Raw genomic sequence first — 21,560 nt, 5'->3', positions numbered from 1 at the left:
ATAGAAATCTGCTGACACCTATTGTTTCCTTGAAGCAGCGGGTGAAATTCGAAATGAATTCATAGAAATCTTATAGAGGTATTAAATGACAGTCAGGCAATTTTAATTTGGTCCGTATTCATGCCGCATGGTCAAACCTTGACTGCTAATCAGCACCTCTCCCCCAAATCACTATAGTTTCGAAAAATGCTTGTTCTTGAACAATGATACCTGTTTGTAATGAACATGAGCAGTCACCATACATTTGCTTGGTCTTCAACTCGCAAAACAGTATTGACTGTGCAAGCGATTACGAATGAACGCTCGCGTAGCCTTCAGAGGAAAAGGAGGCAGATAACTTTTTGACGGAACACTTAGCAAGCAAGATGCGTCTTTTGTTGTCGCTTTTTCCTTTCACATGTGTTGCATTTCCCGCAGCAGCTGGAGTTGAGTGTTTCGGCAAAAGGCAAACGCAGCTACTCTTAACTCGTTTCTGAGTCTTTACACCATGGACGTTTTTTTCAAATCTTGCAGCTCCGACACACCCTCTTTGAGGAACGGGGAATCCAGTCGCTGTCTTCTGCAAATCGCTTTCCGCCAAGTAAGTAACCCAAGAAGAATTGCATGAAGCAGGCACAGGATGGCGAGCATGGCGTAAAGGTAATCGTAAGATCCGTTCTTGTCTCGAAAGAAACCTGCAAGAAATAGCAACATTTACTTGAAGAATGACTCGGAATTCGGCTGTGTTGAACGATCTTGAGAGAATCTAGGATGCATACTACTGTGTGAAGGTGAACCACAAGCAAAGCTATTTACGCATGGCACAGAGGTGACACGGCTGGGGCCAGTTCTTCTGAACGCGCACTTCAATACTCCCACCACTGTGCAGTCTATACTCAGACACGTCAACGACTACGCTGTTATCGATATTATGAATAGGCTTCACTGTACAACACGATATAGGGAAGCCAGCTTACGATTACTGAGCTTACGCCCATCCAAATAACGTTGACTTGACTGCTAGGCGAACATGAATAAGCAACAGGCCCTCGTGTGGAAATTATGACATGCGTGTCATGTAAGAACATTCTACATGCCACGCTCATGACGCGCTCGCGGCCCTTTCGCTAGCTTCACATATACCAAATTTGTTATTACGTGACGTGAATGAAAGATGACGGTATATGACTAGTGGAAACATGATAATCACGACATTCGTGTCATGTAAAAACATGACTACATGCCACGCTCATGATGCACTCGCAGTCGCTTCTTTACCTTCATATGTATCAATTTGGTATTGATTGATATGTGGGGTTTAACGTTCCAAAACCATTATATGATTATGAGAGACGCCATAGTGGAGGGCTCCGGATATTTCGACCAACTGTGTTTCCTTAACATGCACGCAAATCTGAGCACATCAGCCTACAACATTTCCGCCTCTATTGGAAATGCAGCCGCCGCAACCGGGATTCGATCCCGCGACCTGCGGGTCAGCAGCCGAGTACCTTATCCACTTGGCCACCGCAGTGGGGTATAAATTTGGTATTACGTGACGTGAATGAAATATTAATGTGTATGACTGGTGCAAACATAATAATCACGACTTGCGTGTTATGTAAGAGCATGACTACATCACGCTCATTATGCGCTCGTGGCTGTTTCGCAAGCTTCACATATACGAAATTTGGTATTACGTCACTTGAATGGACGACGAGCACCGATTCCCGGTGCAAACATGATAATAATGGCATAGAAGTCATGTACAGCCCAATTTATGTCTGCCTCGTAACGTTGTGCTGATTTTATAGTGACGATTCAACCTTTTTCATTGGTGCTTCGCATATCATGGCTTCCCATGGTGTGGTACCTATATTTTTTTCTTATTTCTTATATTCGTTACAGACACCAGCGGCAGCAGTGGCGGCTGCGGGCAAATACGGTGCCGCGCGGAATCCATGTCTCATAAGAGCTTTCACTGTACAAAAATCTTTACGGGTGCTATACGTATAAGCCGTTTGTAATCATTGAAATATCACCAGCCAGAAACGACCGAATACACGAAACGTCAAAGGAGACAGGAAAGCGGCTATAGTGGCTTTCCCATGCCTTTCCCTCTTTCTAGTCGCCGGATGTTTCTGGCTGGATACATTTTTTGTACGCAATGTACCAAGTTTTGCTAAACATTCTTGTACCAAAGTGTGAAAGCCCCAGGATGTTTTTTTAGTATTTTATCAATTGTTGCTATTTCTGATCACGTGTTTTTTTTTTTCTTCTCGGAAGGTTGCTCTTCAAGAGTACTCACCATTGTGGTAAAAAAGTTCAAGGCATTCATATTCACGTTTTGCAAGCGTAAATGTGCGGCGTCGTGGTTTATATACTTGCCTTTGAAGCGCGGGTGCCGAGCTTCAAGCTCAACGAACGGTAACAACATTTGCCCGGTCATGCATGAAAATATCACATCATGAAGACCCAGAGAAAACTTGCAAATTTTCGTGAGTGGCTTAAAAAGAACAGAACAACCGTCTTGCAAAGTTCCTTCGTGCTTTAACTTTGATACCCTTAGAACGACGTTTCAGGGGTGCTTTCTCACTCAGAAGACTGCAACGGGAGGGCAACTAATCATTAATATAAAGGTAGAAAACACACAAACCTTTTTGACACTAAATTCAATGTAGTCCCCTCTTATATGAATAGTTTACAAGGAAGATTACAATTGCTCATACTTCCAGGGCACTTGACCAACTTAAGGTATAGCTGCAATTTGTTGCTATTATGACGCTTTCGCAAAGTTTGAACGTAAAGGAATGCAATCAGGAAACCAAGTAGCAACCACGTTATTCATTTTATCTGCATGTACACATATGGGACAAGATTTTAAGGACAACAGGCTGCTTTATTTACTTGTATGTATATCGGTATGTGCCCGAATAAAGAATATTCATAAAATTTCATTTTAGGACCCATGGGGCTCACTAAATTGCACTTTTCAAATACTAATGTTGTCAGGACAGGAAAGTATAGGGGATACATGTTATTACATTTGTAATATGAAATTGAAGAAACAAAAGTGACCAAATGATTACTTGCCATGGGCAGGGACCGAACCTGCAACCTCCGAATAACTCGTTCGATGCTCTACATACTGAGCTACCACTGCGGCTATTCTAACGCCGACTTTGTGGTGTATATATATATGCATTAAACGTGGAAGTGTCAGTCAGCGCAGCAAATAGCCATGATGGCGAGCGTGGAACATTTTTTATGAACCTGTTTGGCATCACGTAGCACGTGAACCTAATACAATAGGGCAGCAGATCAATAATTCTTCGTTTACTGGCTGAAGGCACCAACACATCTGCCAGAACGAGACGCTCCCTATGAATGAAGAACGAAAGTTTACAATTATGGGCAACGTTGTTTTTTCTTAGACACAATATTTATAGGATATCACAGACAATCATCCCAAAGAGGGTATGTGGGATGTTAGTAGAAGCCATTGTAATGTAAATGGGAAGAAATAAAATTGGGCGATAACTTGCCGTGAGCAGAGACCAAATCAGCGACTTTAGGATGCGTTATTTGAGAACGAGCTCCAATAGTACACTTCTTTCCTACATTTAAGGTAGCAACTACACACAATTATTGCCTCGGATGTCGAAATACATTTATTCAGGCAAACCTTCAAAGATTGTGACGGTTCCTTTCTAACACATTATTCGTGTAGTCCAAGTCCTGTGCATGATTAGCATATAATTTTGGGAGGGCTGGCAAGAAAATTCATAATTGCATGAAACTGGAACGTGCCCTTCGACAAAAATTTGAGCGGGCGCAGATCACCGATTGTTCAGGTACCTATGCATTTAAAATACGGAAAGCTTGCGACATCGTAAACCTGTGTAGTTGATTAAATGCTTGAGTGACCAGCGGTATCTGGCGGCACAGAGTTCGAAGGAGACAGAACCATATATAGTATAGTACGAAGCATCTTCAGCGCACCAATGCAAGAATGCGAAAGCGGCAGCTGAGCACTGGCCCCTGGAATAACAATTAGAGGGGAAGACAGCGTGACTTATAAAGAGCATAACCTTTCATTCCCCGTATCTTATTGATACACGACGGTGACCCCAAATTATGATGTGTATAATTTAAGGCACTTTTACCCTGGCATCACAAAAATGCATAAAAAGAGCTGTTATCGGGCTCTTAGCAAAATGATAATTAAATGACGAAGCACTAACCGATTATGGATGGTCCGGAGAGCCACAGCGGTATTGACAGAATTCCTCCCACACCACAACAGAAGGTGAAGCATTCCAGGCCTACAAAGTCTGCGACAATGACCGACTTCATGCACAACACGTAACCTTGCGCGACTCCCATTGCCGTTGCCGCGGCGACCAGACCAGCGTACGTTGACACCTGTGTTAGCACGATGAAGCAAATTGCGGCGGCTAAGAAACTTGCCACGACCCCAGGACAGTGACGGTAGCGAAGTTTTTCCGTTGTGAAAGGAATGACCACACGACCGACGAGAAGTCCCATGGAGTTATAGGTGACGAGTTGTTTGCTATCTACGAGTGAACAACCTTTGTCAACACCGTAGGCGACCACTGTAGCGTTGAAGGTCACAAATAAGTATTCACACATGGCAGAGTAAAACAGAGCTACGTAGAAAGACCAGGTGCGCATGCTTGCAATGACACTTGCAAACGAGCTGGTAGGAGGAGACGGGTGGTGAGTAGACGACGGTGTGTCTGGTAAAACTTGAGAACATGTCGATGTCACTTGGTTAGCTTTGCTTGAAAGGTTTTGCGCAACCGGGTTATATGTGTTTTTCTCCCGGTGTTTTGCAGAGGCGCACCAAAAAAGCCGGGTTGGGCTGGGAGACTTGATGAGCATAGTGAATGGTACGACGTGCAGCAGCAGACCACCGGTAATCAGGAGACATCCTTCAACGCCATATGCATTCGCCAAGTGCCATAGTAGTTGAGTGCCGGCCATACCGGAAACTGCTCTGAATACCCACATGACAGCGAATGCGGTGCCGCTATACTTGTCGAAGTATAAAAGGATGTACAAACTGAAACCAAGGAGGGCTGTGCCGATTCCGGCTCCTGGAAGAAAATAAACACCGAGCAATGAGGACCTTCGTGTTCAACAAAACAAATTATTGGGAACGTTGTGCGCCTAGAAAACCAGATAAATCGACTTAAACCTGGAAAAGGATGGAAGTGGGTTGGGGGAGGAATCATAGTGACCGTGAGCAGAGAAACCTTATTGAAAAAAAAAGTCACAGTTTTGCCGCAATAGTAAAGCAATGAATGGAATAGCAACACGTAAGATGTAAAGCGAAAATTAGCAAGCACATTGAAACTTGGAGTGTGTTGCCTAGGTACGATGAACGCACAAAATGAACGCACAGCACGTCTCCGCACTAACAACGTTGTTAGCTCGACACTTAACACGCTTATCAAATAGAATGGAGGCCACAAACACGCAAAGCTACACATGGTACAAGCGCGAACTAGCAAGTGTCACAGTTATTAATTCAGTATGTTTGAGCAGCGTGCTTTTCTCTCCGAAGCGAGCGAAGTGACCGATGCGCGCTCTGTAACATGAATGAAACCTTTCCAGCAAAAGCACTCGATGTACAAACTTCACCCGCAGATGATAAGCACGCGCACGCGCATGGGCGACTACATGCCATAGGGCAAAAGGCATGTCCGAGCCATCGCATCGCGACGAGTGAGGCACTGTGCGCGCACCTGGCACCACCTACCTGGTAAAGCAGAGAACACGCAGGCATTCTTTAGGGATCGCTGTGATGCCAGTAATAAGTTCTGCGTATAAACAGATTGCCTTTAGTATCTTGCAGGCCGTGTGATGCTGTGGCCGATCGGTTAGCGCAGAATGCTTCGGAACGAGAGGTCGGCGTTCCACGCATCGGAAAACAATTTTTCTGAATAGTTTTTTTTTTTGGGGGGGGGGGGGGGCTTTTTTTTCTATGTATACGCATACATATAGAAGAAATGACAGTGACAGCAACAGCGAAAAGCAGCCGAGAGATTTCACATAGTTACCATTGCATTATTAAAATATAATCATAAAAGCGCGTCCGGTCTTCTCTGGCCAGAGCGAAAGCGAAACTCGTTAATCTTATGCACGCCGTGGTGTGGGCAGCACCACCCAAAACCATAGGGTTTTTGAGATGCCTTCGAGGTAAGCTTAGTCTGCCTAAGGCAACAAATGTACCTGTTATTTTCGCTATATATACTTGCACCTGGTTTGCTGCTCATGTGCATTAAATTGCTTACAGTTTACCTTTTCTACTAGAAAAAGTAATCGGAAAGAGCCTGTAACCAGTAGAGCTGACAGATGTTTTGTGATGACAACGAGTGTGGGAGATTTATTACGATATTAATTATATGGGCACTGTGGACAGCTTTTCGTGTCCTCAGAATCACCATCGTCGCCCTGTTTCGTATAAAGTCTATATGGACAACATCTCCTGCACATCGCATTTTCTACCCACAGGGAAAGCGGGGGAGCGAGTACGACGAACGCGGTGGACGCAGAGATAAAACGAAGTGACCCATCTCTAATTAAATATGTGTATTAGACGTGCCGTTGAATGTAGCTGAAGTCTTGAAAGAACATCTAGAGACTCCAGATGAGCAGGGGGTGGGGGGGACTATAAGAGAGGGATTGCCATCGAAGGCGCGTGTCCTATCATGGCAGGCATCTCGAAACGGCTCGTATATCTTTTCCACGTACGCGATCTCAACGCGAAGAGATTGTGAAAAGCGCATCTCTCCATGAAGCGGTCGTATTATGTAACGCCACCGTTTTATAAAGTTACGGGAAATCGGCTCGAGTCAGATAACATTGCAATCAGCTGCTATCGTATTTATTTCTTCGTCCTTGTGGTGAAACCTATTCTTCATTTATAGTATATCATGTAAAAGAATCAGTTCCGATAAAGACAATATACTGACTTCTTGACGTATCCAGAACGAAATGAATAAAGTGCCTGTTTAAGGGCTGGTTATTCAGCTTTTATAATGAATTTCATGGGTATTCAGACCTGAAGCCGTGGTATGATTACGAAAGTCACTGAAGTGAAGGGCTTCAAAAATTTTGACCACCTAAAGCTGTTACTCGTGCGCGGAAATCTAAGCACAGAGGTCTTCAATGTTATAACTTTTTATCAGCGGCCGCAGCTGCGTTTTCATCTCGCGACCAGTAGGTCTGCAGCGTACAGGCACCGCAACAATATACCAACGCAAAATTTTGTTGTTAAGCTCATCAAATGAGATATTATCTCAATGGTAATCAAATAGTATCGCCATTTTAGGTGCTTCAATATAACGGACTCATTTAGAAACCAAGAAAGACACTTGAAAGAACTGGGCATCGTCGTAACAGTAGAGTAGTAGCCTCAATTTTTTTGTCAGAAACATGCATTTACGTATTTTTAAGTAATTGCCTAAGAGTGATAAATCTGCATCTGACAGCTGGGAAAAATATTTAAAACAAAAAAGACTATTGTCTTTAAGAGAACAAAAAAGGTTCATAAACGCTTCTGTGCCTAAGTTACGCTGCCAGTAGAGTTTTTACTCACGTGGGAAAAAATTCCTGTCTGCCCCATTGTCCACCCATGTTTTCTACATAAACCATACCCCTATTGAGCAAACTTCTGTTAGTAAAGTCTACAACGTGCTGAGTCATACCGTGGAGAACACCGAATGTAAAAGTCATCCATGCAATGGTAGGAGTGAAGGTGGAAGCGATGAGACCAAGCGAAGCCAGGAGTCCCCCGACTAGTGTGATGTGAAATACAGACAGTCTGTCTTGCAACGCACTGACGACGAGACCTACAAAGAAACAAAAACACGAGGTCAGCGCCAGTAATTTCAGTCTGCATTTTCACCACGTGAAAGGATACCAAGAAAATCGGTGGGTTTGAGAAGAATAACTTGGTTTGCGCAGTCAATCTTGTCTTCAACTGTAGTGTAGTGCTGACGCGAACTGATGTCATTCAGTGTGGATGAAAAATCACCCCTCGCGTCAGGGGCATCTGAGCTCACAACCTTCGAATTAGGCATGAATTCCGATTCCGCATACGAAAATTGTGATTTTTCGTCCATGTTAATGAATTTCAATTTATGCCATTATTACTACACTACGCGTAATGACAACTAATATTATCCGCAGTTTTCTCACTGGCTGTTAAACATGTTGAATTCCTAAGGTTGTGTCTAAAAAAAACGAGGGCCCCGCAAAAAGCTTTTCCTTCTTTCGTTCGTTCTAAGCTAGAGCCCCACCGCGGCAGACGTAGTGCCTTAGGTTACCATGCGAGATTTCATTGGTCACTTGCCACGTGCAAAGTAAACTTGCCAGGTGTTGTCCTGTGGCAAAAAGAGTGTTTCCCCAGCTGCCGTCATTACTGTAGGAGTGGTGCTAGGTAACACTGCCAGGGGCCACACGTGCAGAAGAGAAAGTGCCTTCCATCGTAACTCAAAGGGTAATGCATAAAACAAGAAAACCGAAATTTTAGGCTTTAGATATCTTTGAAAGAAAGGGTTATTTTTCGCCCCAGTTTTAATTTATTTCAATTCATATCATTCTTACTACACAAGAGACAATAACGGGTGTCCTCTAGGCTGTGCCTGGCCTGATTTTCTTTTGGATTCACGAGTTAAAGGGAAATGTTTGGAATCGTTGAGCTTTGGAGCAATACAGAATTAGAACCATTTTAATCTCTTGACTTTTGTATTGGAGTGTTTCCTTCAAGTAACCACTGGCACGATTGAATGAACTTGGGCTGACAAGTTTATGTAAAAAGAGTGTCGATATCAACTAGCCGTTTGCTAGGGTGGTTCGAATAGATCTTAGGAGATAAAAAGTGCTGGAAATGACACTTCTGCAGTATCTACGAGAAAAGTTTATGAGTAAAAGCTAGTTTGGACACAGCGTACAGCCTTGGGGATGGAGCGTTCTATGGCTAAACAGGGTGGCATGACTTCAATTCCCAGCCATGGCTGGAACGTTTCGATTGCTGGGAAGGTCAAGTGGCCTCTCAATGAGGCTCAGGTGTTCATCGAAGAGCCTCGCAAGGTCAATTGTAATATGAAACCCCCGCTGAAGCGTGTCTCAAAAGTGTATCGCGTATTTCTCATACCATTGCCTAGTTCTCTGTACTGAAGACTTGTAGACCCTATCCGAGTGCAGTAAAAGCGTCGTGCCCTATCGCATAATTTCTCTTGATTGCACAATTTACCACCAAAAAAAGCAAGGCATGTCATCCCACTTCAACACTACATGCATGGAACATCCTCACAAGAATAGAACCATCCTCATCATTGTGGCCCTGCGTTTGTTAACAAAATGCAGGATACGAACAACAAGCTTATTCTACATGCACGCCATAAAAATAGTTTTCAAAATATTCAAACGAAGCACTAGAGATTTTGAGATTTTTTGTTACCGAACAATTTCAAGACCTAAGTCATAAATCACTCATGGCAAAGCTGCGGATGTAGCTTTAATATTGCTACATACCTGACATATCAGGGGTCAGAAGACGACAACAAGGAAGTGGTCTGTCGGTTGTGCGTGCTGTCTTCCATCTTATATCATTTCAGACCTACCATTACCTCTGTCCTAAATCGCATCTGATAGCCTGCATCGCTCCCTGCTCAGATATACTCCTTTTTCAATTTTCGGCTTTTCTTTCTATATATTTTTTTCAGCCCAAAATTACGTTGTGTTTGAAAAACCATAAGCCTTTTAGATAAGATCCTGCCGCCTGGTTCTTGGCCGATCCCCTGTTGTGGGTGTGCGCCAGAGTATCAAGGATCATTATCATCATCATCATAGTCGACGCCATATGCATCAGTTTGAATATAGATTTTAAATAGACACGCCTCGTGTCATTTTTACGTAACATCTTTGTGGTGGACGTGCTGGGTACTTCCCCGTCTTCATCACGAAGCTCCGCAATGGCCGCATCATCATAGGTCCAAACATGCCACAGGTTGAACAACCATCGTCTTCACCACCTGCCCCTACCATGACTTCTACATACGTCGTTCTACCCCCTGCTCGTGATCCCGGTGTATTTTCCGGTCAGGATGGCGTTGACGTCAAAAAGTGGATCAACCGGTACGAACGGGTCAGCGCAAGCTATAGGTGGGACCCGACTCTTATGCTTGCGAATGTGCTTTTTTAGCTCCATGGCCCACCGGAGTGTGGTTCAAGACGCACGAAGCGGAGATTACAAACTGGGACTCCTATAAAGAGAAGATCCGCGACCTTTTTGGCGACACCATTGGGCGGCAGATCGCAGCACGGAATCAACTGGCGGCTCATGCACAGACGTCGACCGAGTCTACGTCGCGTACATTCACGACGTCATTGCCCTATGCCGCCAGATTGACGAGCACATGAGTGAGTCTGAGAAAGTGGCCCATGTGCTGAAAGGCATAGCAGACGACGCATTTAATCTTCTAGTTTACAACAACGTTGCCACCGTCGACGCCATCATTAAAGAGTACCGGTGGTTCGAAGAATCCAAGAGCCGCCGTATTACTCAGCGATTCACCCGGCTGCCCAACACGGCCGCAACCTCATTGTGTAAAGCCGCCCGCCAGTCCCCCACGTATGACAATGTCACACGCATTGTTCGTCGGGAAATTGAAGCCGCCTGTCCGGCTCCTCTTCAGCCACCCGTTTTCGCAACGCTCGCCTCTGACCAACAACAGCCATCAGTGGCGTTAATATAAGCAGTGGTGAGGTAGGAAATTGCGAACCTCGGCCTTCCATCAGCATGTCTCTTGACTCGCCCTGAAGTCTCGTCTTACTCCCGAGGACACGCTCGCCGTTCACCTCCAACAATGCCCTTCCATAACCCTTCGGAATGGCGAACACCCGACGACCTGCCTATTTGTTTTTCCTGCCACCAGCCTGGGCACGTTTCTTGCTATTGCCGCCGCCGTTGGTCAAACCTACCACGTCAGACTTTCTCCAACTCGGCGCTCATGCATTCGACGACCCCTCGACGTTCAGTCGCCGCACCCTTCAATTTCTATTCGTGGTCATCTTACGAGCCTTCCACTGACGCCCCTTTGCCCGGTCGCCGCTACCCTGACGCCCCTTCGTCCGGTCGCCACAGCTCTCGCTCCCCATCGCCGCTACGTCGCCAATCTCGCTCTCCGCCACCTCAGCGCTTTTCCTCGCCAGGCTTCTCTGGACGACCGCAGCAGGAAAACTAGACATTGCAGCTTATAGAGGTGAAGCTGCAGTACCAATGACGGCCGAAAATCCTCTACTGACGCTTCCCACGCACCATAGCCTGCTTGAAGTACAAGTCGACCATGTTCCTGTGACCGCCCTCAATGACACAGGTGTGCACCTGTCTATTATGAGCGCTTCTCTACGCTGCCGCTTACAAAAGATTACGACGCCATCTACGACGCAGGCAATACGTGTTGCCGATGGCGGTACTGTACCGGTAATCGGAATGTGCACTGTTCGTGTCAGCATTGCCAGTCGTCACGCCGCGGTCCTTTTTGCCGTGCTAGCCTGCTGCCCTCATGACCTCATACTTGGCCTTGATTTCCTTTCGGCACACTCGGCCTTAATTGATTGTTCGTCTGGTACCCTCACCCTTGATCTACCAATCTTTGCCGACTACTCTGCAAAGCCCACCAGCCGCTTGAGCCCAACCACTTTCATTCGCCTGCCACTTCGAGCTCTCACGTACGTGTCTTTGTCATCGACCCCTCCCGTTTCTGACGGTAATTATATCGTTACGCCAATTACTGACGTTCGGCTGATGCGAAGTGTTACTGTGCCCTATACCATCGCGACTATTGCGGATAACTGTGTGTTACTTCCGCTCCTTAACTTTGGTTTCACCCCTCAAGTGTTGCCCTGCCAGATATCTCTAGCCCAGCTAACCGCCATAAACGAGGACGATGTCAGTGTTGTCGCTGTATCTGCTCTTGATCGAAGCGCAGTCTTACGGTCACCCAGCTCAGACGATGGTATTTTTCGAAACATGATTGGATCGGAGCTGTCGCCTCAACAGGCCGACGCTCTCTTCCAAGTTTTGGCCTCATACAGTGACATTTTCGACGCTGACAATCGTCCCTTGGGCCAGAATAAAAATGTCACTCACCGAATCAACACTGGTGACTCTGGGCCCATTCACCGTCGGCCGTACCGTGTGTCAGCGTCCGAGCGAGAAGTGATTCAGAAAGAAGTGGCTAAATGCTTACGAAAAACGTAATCGAACCATCAACGAGCCCTTGGGCATCTCCCGTGGTATTAGTAAAGAAGAAAGATGGCTCATGGCGTATCTGCGTTATCGCCACCTCAACAAAATTACCAAAAAAGACGTGTACCCTCTACCACGCATTGGCGATGCCCTTGATTGCCTCTATGGCGCCACCTTCTTTTCGTCTCTCGACCTCCGATCTCGCTACTGGCAAATTGCTGTAGATGACATGGACCGAGAAAAGACCTCCTTCGTTACCCCTGACAGCCTTTACCAATTCAAGGCCTTGCCATTCGGGCTCTGCAACGCTCCAGCGACCTTCGAGAGATTGATGGACACGCACCTACAAGGATTTAAATGGTCGACATGTTTGTGTTACCTGGACGACGTGATCATTTTCTCACCTACCTTTGCAACCCACCTTCAACGCCTTTCGACCATTCTATCCATATTGTGTCGGACCGGCCTGCAGCTCCATTCCTCCAAGAGCCACTTCGGTCTTCGTCAGATTACCGTATTGGGTCACCTTGTTGACGCTGCCGGCGTACGGCCAGACCCGGCAAAAGTGCGCGCTGTAAAAGCTTCCCAGTCCCACACTCTGTCCATGATGTTCGCATTTTTGTGGGCCTCTGCTCCTATTTTCGCCGGTTCGTGAAAAACTTTGCGGCACTAGCACGGCCACTCACCGACCTTCTCAAACAAGACGTCTCATTTTGTTGGAGCTCTCCTCAAGCGGACGCCTTCTCTCAGCTAATCACCGCTCTAACGACACCTTCTATTCTTGCACATTTCGACCCCGATGCTCCTACAGAAGTGCGAACAGACGCGTGTGGTGACAGAATTGGTGCAGTTTTGGCGCAAATTCAGCGGGGCAACGACCGTGTAATCGCGTACGCAACCCGTCTGCTTTCTAAGTCTGAACGCAATTATTCTATAACAGAACGGTAATGTCTCGCTCTTGTTTGGGCAGTTTCGAAATTCCGTCCTTACTTGTATGGCCGCCCTTTCCGTGTCATCACAGATCATCACGGGCTGTGTTGGCTTTCTTCTCTGAATGACCCCACTGGACGACTTGGTCGATGGGCATTACGCCTACAGGAGTATTCCTACTCGGTTGTTTATAAGTCTGGACGTCTCCATCTGGACGCCGATTGCTTATCCCGCTACCCTGTTGATCAGCCCGACGAACCAGACATCGAGCCTAGCCTCAGCGTCATGTCAATGTCCCAGTTTCTTCAGATTGGTGATAAACAACGTCGTGATGCTTCTCTGCGACAACTTATTGACCGTCTCGAATCTGCTCCGAACGACACGTCACTTCGCATGTACGTCCTCCTGAATGGCACGCTGTACCGTCGTAGCCTCCAGCCAGATGGCCCTGAGCTCCTTCTTATCGTGCCGAAAAATTTGCGTTCAACCGTGCTGCACGAGCTCCACGATGAACCAACTGCTGGTCATCTGGGTGTATCTCGGACGTACGACCGCGTGCGTCGCCGCTTCTTTTGGCGCGGTCTCGCCTGGTTCGTTCGCCGTTACGTGTCCTCCTGCGATAAATGCCAACGTAGGAAGCGACCTACTGTGCCCCCGGCTGGACTTCTTCAACCGATCTCCATCCCAACCAAACCTTTCTTCCGTGTTGGTATAGATCTTCTCGGTCCTTTTCCCGAGTCGAAATCAGGCAACAAGTGGGTCGCCGTTGCTATAGACTACGCGACTAGGTATGTCATCACTCGAGCGCTCCCCACCAGCACCGCTACTGACGTTGCGGAGTTTTTGCTCCACGACGTCATCCTACATCATGGCGCTCCTCGCTAATTACTCACGGATCACGGCCGCGCATTTTTGCCTGTGTAATCGACGATCTTCTGCGCTCTTCCTCGACGCACCACAAGCTGACCACTTCCTACCATCCCCAAACAAATGGCCTTACCGAACGGCTAAATCGGACCCTCAAGGACATGCTCGCGATGTATGTGTCCTCCGACCACCATGACTGCGACCTGGTGCTACGTCACGTGACCTTCGCATACAATTCTTCGCGCCACGACACTACTGGTTATTCACCGTTTTATTTGCTTTATGGCCGTGATCCGAAGTTACCACTCGACACCCTACTTCCAACCACTACACAATAAAGTTGTGTTCTCTCTCAAGCAATAAAGTTGTGTTCTCTCTCCAACCACTACAACGCCGTCAACCGAATATGCACGCGACACTATTGCTCGTGCCGACCACGCACGTCGGATCGCCCGCTCCAGACTTTCGGCTTCGCAAGCCACCCAGAAAGCCATCTACGACAGCCGGCATGCTGACGTTCACTTCTCACCCGGTTCTCTCGTTATGCTGTGGTGCCCAGTTCGTCGAGTTGGCTTATCAGATAAGTTGTTGTCTCACTACATGGGTCCTTACCGTATCATCCACCAGGTAACCGACGTCACCTATGAGATCATTCCTGCATCTGATACCACAAGCCCGCCTGCAACCACACCCAGTGATGTTGTGCATGTCAGCAGGCTAAAACCTTACCACCTGCCTACTGAAGACCGTAGTTCATGTGCACCGAGACGACGCTTTTACCGCCAGGGGGGGGGGGTAATGTACGTACCTGACATATCAGGAGTCAGAAGACGACAACGAGGAAGTTGTCTTACGGTTGTGCGTGCTGTCTTCCATCTTAGTCGACGCCATACGCATCAGTTTGAATATAGATTTTAAATACACATGCCTCGTGTCATTTTTACGTAACAATACGCCGAAGACCAACAATTTCGCTTGATAACATCGTCATACTCACCCCCGTGGGCAAAATAAAATTACTTTTTAGCAGCACAAAAAGCATCACAAAATTAGTCCGTGGATTCACACCGTGTGTAATCAATGCCGCTCAGAAAAATATTTTCAGGCCTGCTCACAGCCCCCGTGATATCACTCGTTTTGCGCGAGCGTGCGCGCATATATGAGAACCTGCGAAAGCATTGCCACCATTATTTCACGCTAAAATATAAAGCGTTCGCGGAGAGTTTTAAATGGCTATTAGCTTTATTCCGCCTTCTGCGACAAAGAAAGTGCTAGTTCAAGCAATCTATTGCACTTAAACCCCTTTTAGGATTTAGCTGAGGGCCATTTCTTCCACGAAGAAGTCTGACTTCGAGCTATCGAACGTGAGGTCAATCTATAAGAGCAACGTTTGATGGACTAACATGATGACGAGATAAATAGTGAAAAATTTATTCCTTCTTTATTTATTCACACACACGCGCACACGCAATATATAGAGCATGCATGAAAACTGTTCCTACTCATTTTCACAGGTTCTGCAGTTTTATGTGTTTTCTTTCGAACATGTATTCATAGAAACGAAGTTATGGAGGAGAGTGTGCTACTGCTACAAGTACTTTATGTCAGGGTGATGACCATTGCAAGAGAAAACAAAATCTTTAGTTTCACGAAAATCTCTTGTGACCAGCACAAGAAGCGGTGTTTCTTCTTTTGCTCTGGTCCCTCTCGCAGTGGTGTGTAGTCGCTCATATAACTTAGGGCCTGGGAAAAATGTTAATACTGGGTGTACACAAAAGTCCCTGTGGGCGCTTCTACTGCACTGCCTGATCTTGCATCGGTATATGTAGTGGTGGTTTTTAAATATTCTAGCTTGAAGTAGAGTTCACACACTTGAAAAGAATTTAAGAAAGTGCTTTACCGTAAGGGCCTACACGCATCTAAATTTCAAGAAAACATATCAGACTAAGCTGCTGACAGCGCAAAATTATAATACCGCAATAAAGTGGTAAGAACGCCAGCAAGAAAACACTATGCATAAAACCGACGCGTCAAGCAATGCCTTCCTCCCATTTTTCTCAACCAAGTAAACAGAGGTAATACAGGAAGTCCGCGATGCGAATTTCTAATAGCAAAATATTTATCGACCCTAAAGAAAAAAACGCCTGTTCGGAAAACGTACTGCCACGCGTCTTTACTATTTTAATGCCAGTGCTTACGCTAAGCCAGAAGCACACATGACACCTTTATTTGAGAGCCCGAACGAAACATGGTGAAGATGATGCCATTGAAATGACTTTGAAATATGTAGTACAGACACACGTGCAGTCGACCACTTGTGTTGACGTACCATGCGAGCGCATGGCCGAAAGCCTCTTCGCGACCCTTCCGCTACGTCATCGGCTCTAGACAGCACCGCAGCGCCCTGAAAGCATCCCTCCCCTAATCGGTAGGCTGTCTCTTTCTTGACTGGGTACAAATAATTTTCACCCCCTCTTTTCAACGCGACGCGCTTTTGGCATCTGCGTCTACGAGCTTCTGCCTGACCAGCAGTCTATGAGCATAACTGTCATCAGTCGCCATCTTTATCACAAAGCGACACCTAGACAACAGAATGCCGTTTGAGGCACGCCGTGATAGTTTTGATCCTCGTATGAAAACAGCAATGGTATGGTCATATTGCAGATAAGCGCTTCCCGTGTAAACTGCGAGCTAACTATGCGCTACGCGGCAGTAGAAAATTGAAAGGCCAGTGAATAAGAAGAAGACCCGTTTCCGGCCCAGAACTGCAGTCGATGGTAGATGACGCACTGCTAGGTAGCGCGGACAGCTAGTTTGGCATGAGCTCACGTGGTCTGAAAACTTTTATGGTCGACTGTATTAGGTTCATGAAGAAACCGAAAATCGGCGTCAGCTTCACGAACGACACGCCCTCATTTCGTTTTTCGGTTGTCCTTGAACAACGAGAACATTCGCAACTTCAGTTCCTTTGTCGCGACAATTTGCGACGCAGAATCGCCCAACCGTTCAAATTTGCAGCCGTACAGACTGCGAATATCCAGTGCACAAAACGCAGCACGTATACAGCTGAAGTTCACAAACATAAAAAACACCATCTTCTCGAGACCACAAAATGCACTCCAGCACGCCACAAAAACATTCGTCAGGCTTGGTAATCCATGCATGTCGAGCGACGAGAGCAAGCGTATAGGCACGCCTGACATCTGCGCAGCGAAACACACCGGCTAAACAGAGTGACACCAGAACCCGTGGCAGAAAGGGTGAACAGGCCTTATATTATCTAGGTGGCCTTGGTCAAACTCCATGAAAAAGGCATTGGAAGTGACGGACAGGTGGCGAATCACTTTTGATGTAGACCAAACAATCAAAGCCATGTCACCTTCGTTTACTCAAATATGTGATTGAGAATGTCTTTAAATACAAAGTTTGACAATATGACACTGCACTCTAGCTTACGTATATCGCACGTGATCTTCATGGTGAAAAAGGAAATAGCCAGTGTGTTCAAAATTAAACTGTTCATTTGGGCGAATTTTTGTGGCCGGAAAATGATAATCATGGTACAAGCAATTACTCAAGCGCACTGATAGCAGCGAACCAAACAGCAGCCGTCAGTCATCTGGTCATCCGCAGAGCTAGCCTGCCTTCATAAAAAAGCCCTCAAACTTTCGAGCGTTATCGCTAGCGCTCGCTTAAGCTTTGGAACAAACTTGATCGTTGACATCCCGCGCGTAATTTTGATGGAATGATTTCAAATGATCGCGAAGCTTCCAGAGCACTGTAGTGCCGTTTGCGTCGAGCTCCGCTAAACTTCATATATGTGTTTGTGTTTGTGTGACTGAAACCATAATAAACAAAAAAATGAAGCCCATAATACTAACATGTGTGGTTTCATAACCCCAAGTCTCCATATGTATATGATAGACGCCGTAGTAGAGGGCTACGGAAATTTCACCCACCTGGGGTTCTGAAGTGCACCGTTACTAAGCACACGGGCTGCGAAGAAATGAAGCTTACAAATGCGCGTGTCAATGTTGACGTCATACACACTGAGCTTCCAGCGATGACCAGAGCACTTGCGGGCCAGGCAGCTTCCGCATGGTTGATCCCATACTTTTTCATGAAGAGCACGTACAGGAAGCCGTAGCACGAGCTGTTCAGGACCAACAGGAAGGCCGACAGCGCCGACGCGAACGGTACGCTCCAGCATCTGTCCATGGGTACAGGCCGCCGTGTGAGTTCCGTTGCGGTCAATGTGGAGCCGCGTCCTGCCATTGTGCTGCGCAGGTCTATAACAAAAGGATTAGTGATAGATTGCGAATTTTATTTTATTCGCCGTTAAAAAAAACTAGCATGGTTGAAATTGCCGTTGCGGCAGTCTATGCCACACGGGTGAATTTTCATTTGTGCACTTTGCAAAATATCATTGTTGGGGCACTCTACGTCAGACGAGTACATTAAAACTGGTTAAGTAGTGGAACAACGATAGACCAAGATCAGCAAGAGGCTTAAGGGCATGATATGTAAATGCGCAGTGCAAAAGAGCATAGCCACAAATCGTTGCGGAAAATCCTCGCATATAACAAATGCCCCGGATAAATTATTCATGCAAACACTCCTGGCGATCTCGGCGACATTTTCATCTGCTATAAGATTGCGATAATGCTGAAGCTACATGCTGTGAACAATGTAGTCACGTGCCTGTCAGGCCCGCAGCTCAACTCATACGCTCATGTCCAGGCCCGAATGCGTACACACTGTGACCAGACTCGGCAAGTTTCCTGATTTTTGTTTTTCTGGGAATTCTCACAGACATGAAAATCTCGTGAAGCGCATCGCAGCCAGAACAATCCTGCCTGGTTAATACGCGTAAGGTCTGTCACCGCAGCCGTTTATCTAGGGAAAGCATAGTCAAAGTGTTCCTTTTGTTCGCTGTTGCTTTAAAGAACCGTGTCCATGCAAAAACACATGTTCCATGATCAATTGACACCTTCACTTCACGAAACCGTTTTCGCATATGGCAATGCCATACAGCAGCGTCAACGTGGTTTGAGGTAGATGTGTTCGCTATGCTTCCACACATGGCTTATTAAAAAAAAGTGTTCCGCGCAGTATGAAAATTACGAACACACTAAAACGCGCCTCCGCGGTGGTGTAGTGGTTAAGGTACTCGGCTGCTAACCCGCAGGTCGCGGTAACAAATCCTGGCGGCAGCGGCTGCATTTTCGATGGAGGCAGAAACGTTGTAGGCCCGTGTGCTCAGATTTGGGTGCACGGAAAAGAACCCCGAGTGGTCGAAATTTTCGGAGCCCTACACTACGGCGTCTGTCATAATCATATGATGGTTTTGGGACGTTGAACCCCACCTATCAATTGAACTAACTAAAGCTAATTCTTTCTGCTGGCTAAGCCACTCTAAACCGTAACCAATAAACCACTGTCGAAAGCAACTTATCCAGTTTTACAGCTGCGGCTAATTCCCTGCGACGTTCATCCTAAACAAAAAACTGGAAAAAATTAAAGACCTAACCCCAAAGTTTTGTGCTTTTCGCACAAATAAGTGTGACAGCTCGTTGGTACCCCCGTTTTTTTTCTTCTACGATGAAAAACAGCACATGCAGCACCAAAAAAACAGCAGCAACTGTAGTAGGCAGGGCGACTTTTGTCTACCACGGGGAACTCAACCCCCAACGACAGAGCCACAAGGTTTTGTGACATATGTCCAGTGGAATTCGTATATACAATCCAAGGTGTTTTCCTGATGAATCATTGCCGACTCCAAGTTCTGCATTTATCCAGTATATCAGTTGCACTTCAGTGCTTAAACATGATTTTTTCTTCATGATAACATAAAGCGGTCTTGTTTAAATGCAATGCTTCGCACGTATATGACTCGGCAGCTTGTCCTGCTTCATGGCCCAAGCTGCTATGAGCTCACAAAAGCTGATTTTGCGGTAATTGTTATCTATCGATGTTGCCCATAGCAAAAGATATGACGCTTGGTAACAAGAAGTACATGAATTCGCGTTCGATCATATAATCACCTATGGAAGAGGTAGTGTTGGTGTGCCTCGTGCAGACGAGCCCCCCACCTACTGCGGAGGAGGCTAGTGGTGGTGCCACCAACGTGTGCTCGCTGACCACGTTTCACAAAATAACATTGCGTAACAGACCAGGCACAGGGTATCAACAACTAGGCAAGAGAGAGCCACCGACACCTCCAGACTTAATCCTGCCCATTGCCCATCACTAGGGGTGTGTTTACAGAAATTTCATGGAACTCCTCGGCATGCCGATGCTACCGGCGGGTTCTTGGGCACACTCCTACCAGGTCTGAAATAATACCTGTCTGCCTGAGCTGTAATGAGACCAAACCAAGCTCTATGAATAGAAGTTGGAGTTGCTGAAGGATATATATATATATATATATATATATATATATATATATATATATATATATATATATATATAAGCAAAAGAAGTGTATACCTAAGGGCTTGTTTTTCCGTGTTTTGACACAATATTAATGAAATCTAACAGACATTATTGCCAAGGAACGTAAAGGAGAAGTTATTAGACCAAATTGTAAGGCAAATGTAAAGGAAGAAAAGTGGGTGAAAAGATAACTTGCCGTGGGGAGGAACTGATTCCGATTTGATTCCTGCCCACGGCAAGTTATCTTTTCAACACCGATACCGCCGAATTTGTTCGGACGTGTCAGATTTCGAAGGTCATGCCAAGGATCTTAAAACTGCCCTTTTGGAAAAAGAGTACCCAGAAAAAATCATCGATGATGCTATAAACCGGGCACGTAGTTTAGATAGGAATGAAACTTTGTCGGGATCGAAACCACGCCAATAAAAGAACCAAACTAACCTTGTCGTCACATACTCGTCCACACTACTGATTCCGATTTGATTCCTGCCCACGGCAAGTTATCTTTTCAACACCGATACCGCCGAATTTGTTCGGACGTGTCAGATTTCGAAGATCATGCCAAGGATCTTAAAACTGCCCTTTTGGAAAAAGAGTACCCAGAAAAAATCATCGATGATGCTATAAACCGGGCACGTAGTTTAGATAGGAATGAAACTTTGTCGGGATCGAAACCACGCCAATAAAAGAACCAAACTAACCTTGTCGTCACATACTCGTCCACACTACCGCACCTTAACAATATCCTTCAAAACACTTTAAGATGATACAGCATAGTGCGTGTCTATCCTCAATTTTCACGGAGCCGCCGCGAGTTGTCTACCGCCGCGGAAAGAACATAAAAGACACCCCAGTTAAAGCTAAGACGACCGAGTCTGAAAGCAGTGAATGGGGTTGTAAGCCACGCGGGAAACAACGCTGCCAAGTCTGGAAACACATGACTACAACCTCTGTTGCCGAGGCTTCGTCCTCAGGCTTCACATTCAAAATTAAGGACTCGCTGAATTGTGACAGCCAGAGCGTGGTATATATGCTGCATTGCGATATCTGTGGCCAGCAGTAT

General features: G+C 46.2%; 1 protein-coding gene across 2 annotated transcripts in view; it reads right to left on the bottom strand.

The window, feature by feature from the left end:
- Window positions 1-310: 310 nt before the first annotated feature.
- The window catches only part of LOC119159955 (monocarboxylate transporter 9-like), a 50,228-nt gene continuing 28,978 nt past the window's right edge, over window positions 311-21,560 (bottom strand). The window contains exons 2-5 of one of the 2 annotated variants that reach the window (XM_075888475.1): window positions 18,109-18,351; window positions 7,716-7,859; window positions 4,224-5,099; window positions 311-674 (exon numbers count right to left, since the gene is read on the bottom strand). In XM_075888475.1, the coding sequence (XP_075744590.1) occupies window positions 481-674; window positions 4,224-5,099; window positions 7,716-7,859; window positions 18,109-18,351 (1,457 nt within the window). In that variant the 3' untranslated portion in view covers window positions 311-480. The remainder of the gene's footprint in view (window positions 675-4,223; window positions 5,100-7,715; window positions 7,860-18,108; window positions 18,352-21,560) is intronic. The other variant, XM_075888476.1, reaches the window with a different exon arrangement.

This window comes from Rhipicephalus microplus, chromosome 3 (assembly GCF_043290135.1).
Source record: "Rhipicephalus microplus isolate Deutch F79 chromosome 3, USDA_Rmic, whole genome shotgun sequence".
NCBI lineage: Eukaryota > Metazoa > Arthropoda > Arachnida > Ixodida > Ixodidae > Rhipicephalus > Rhipicephalus microplus.
This window is presented reverse-complemented; position numbering and strand designations above follow the sequence as displayed.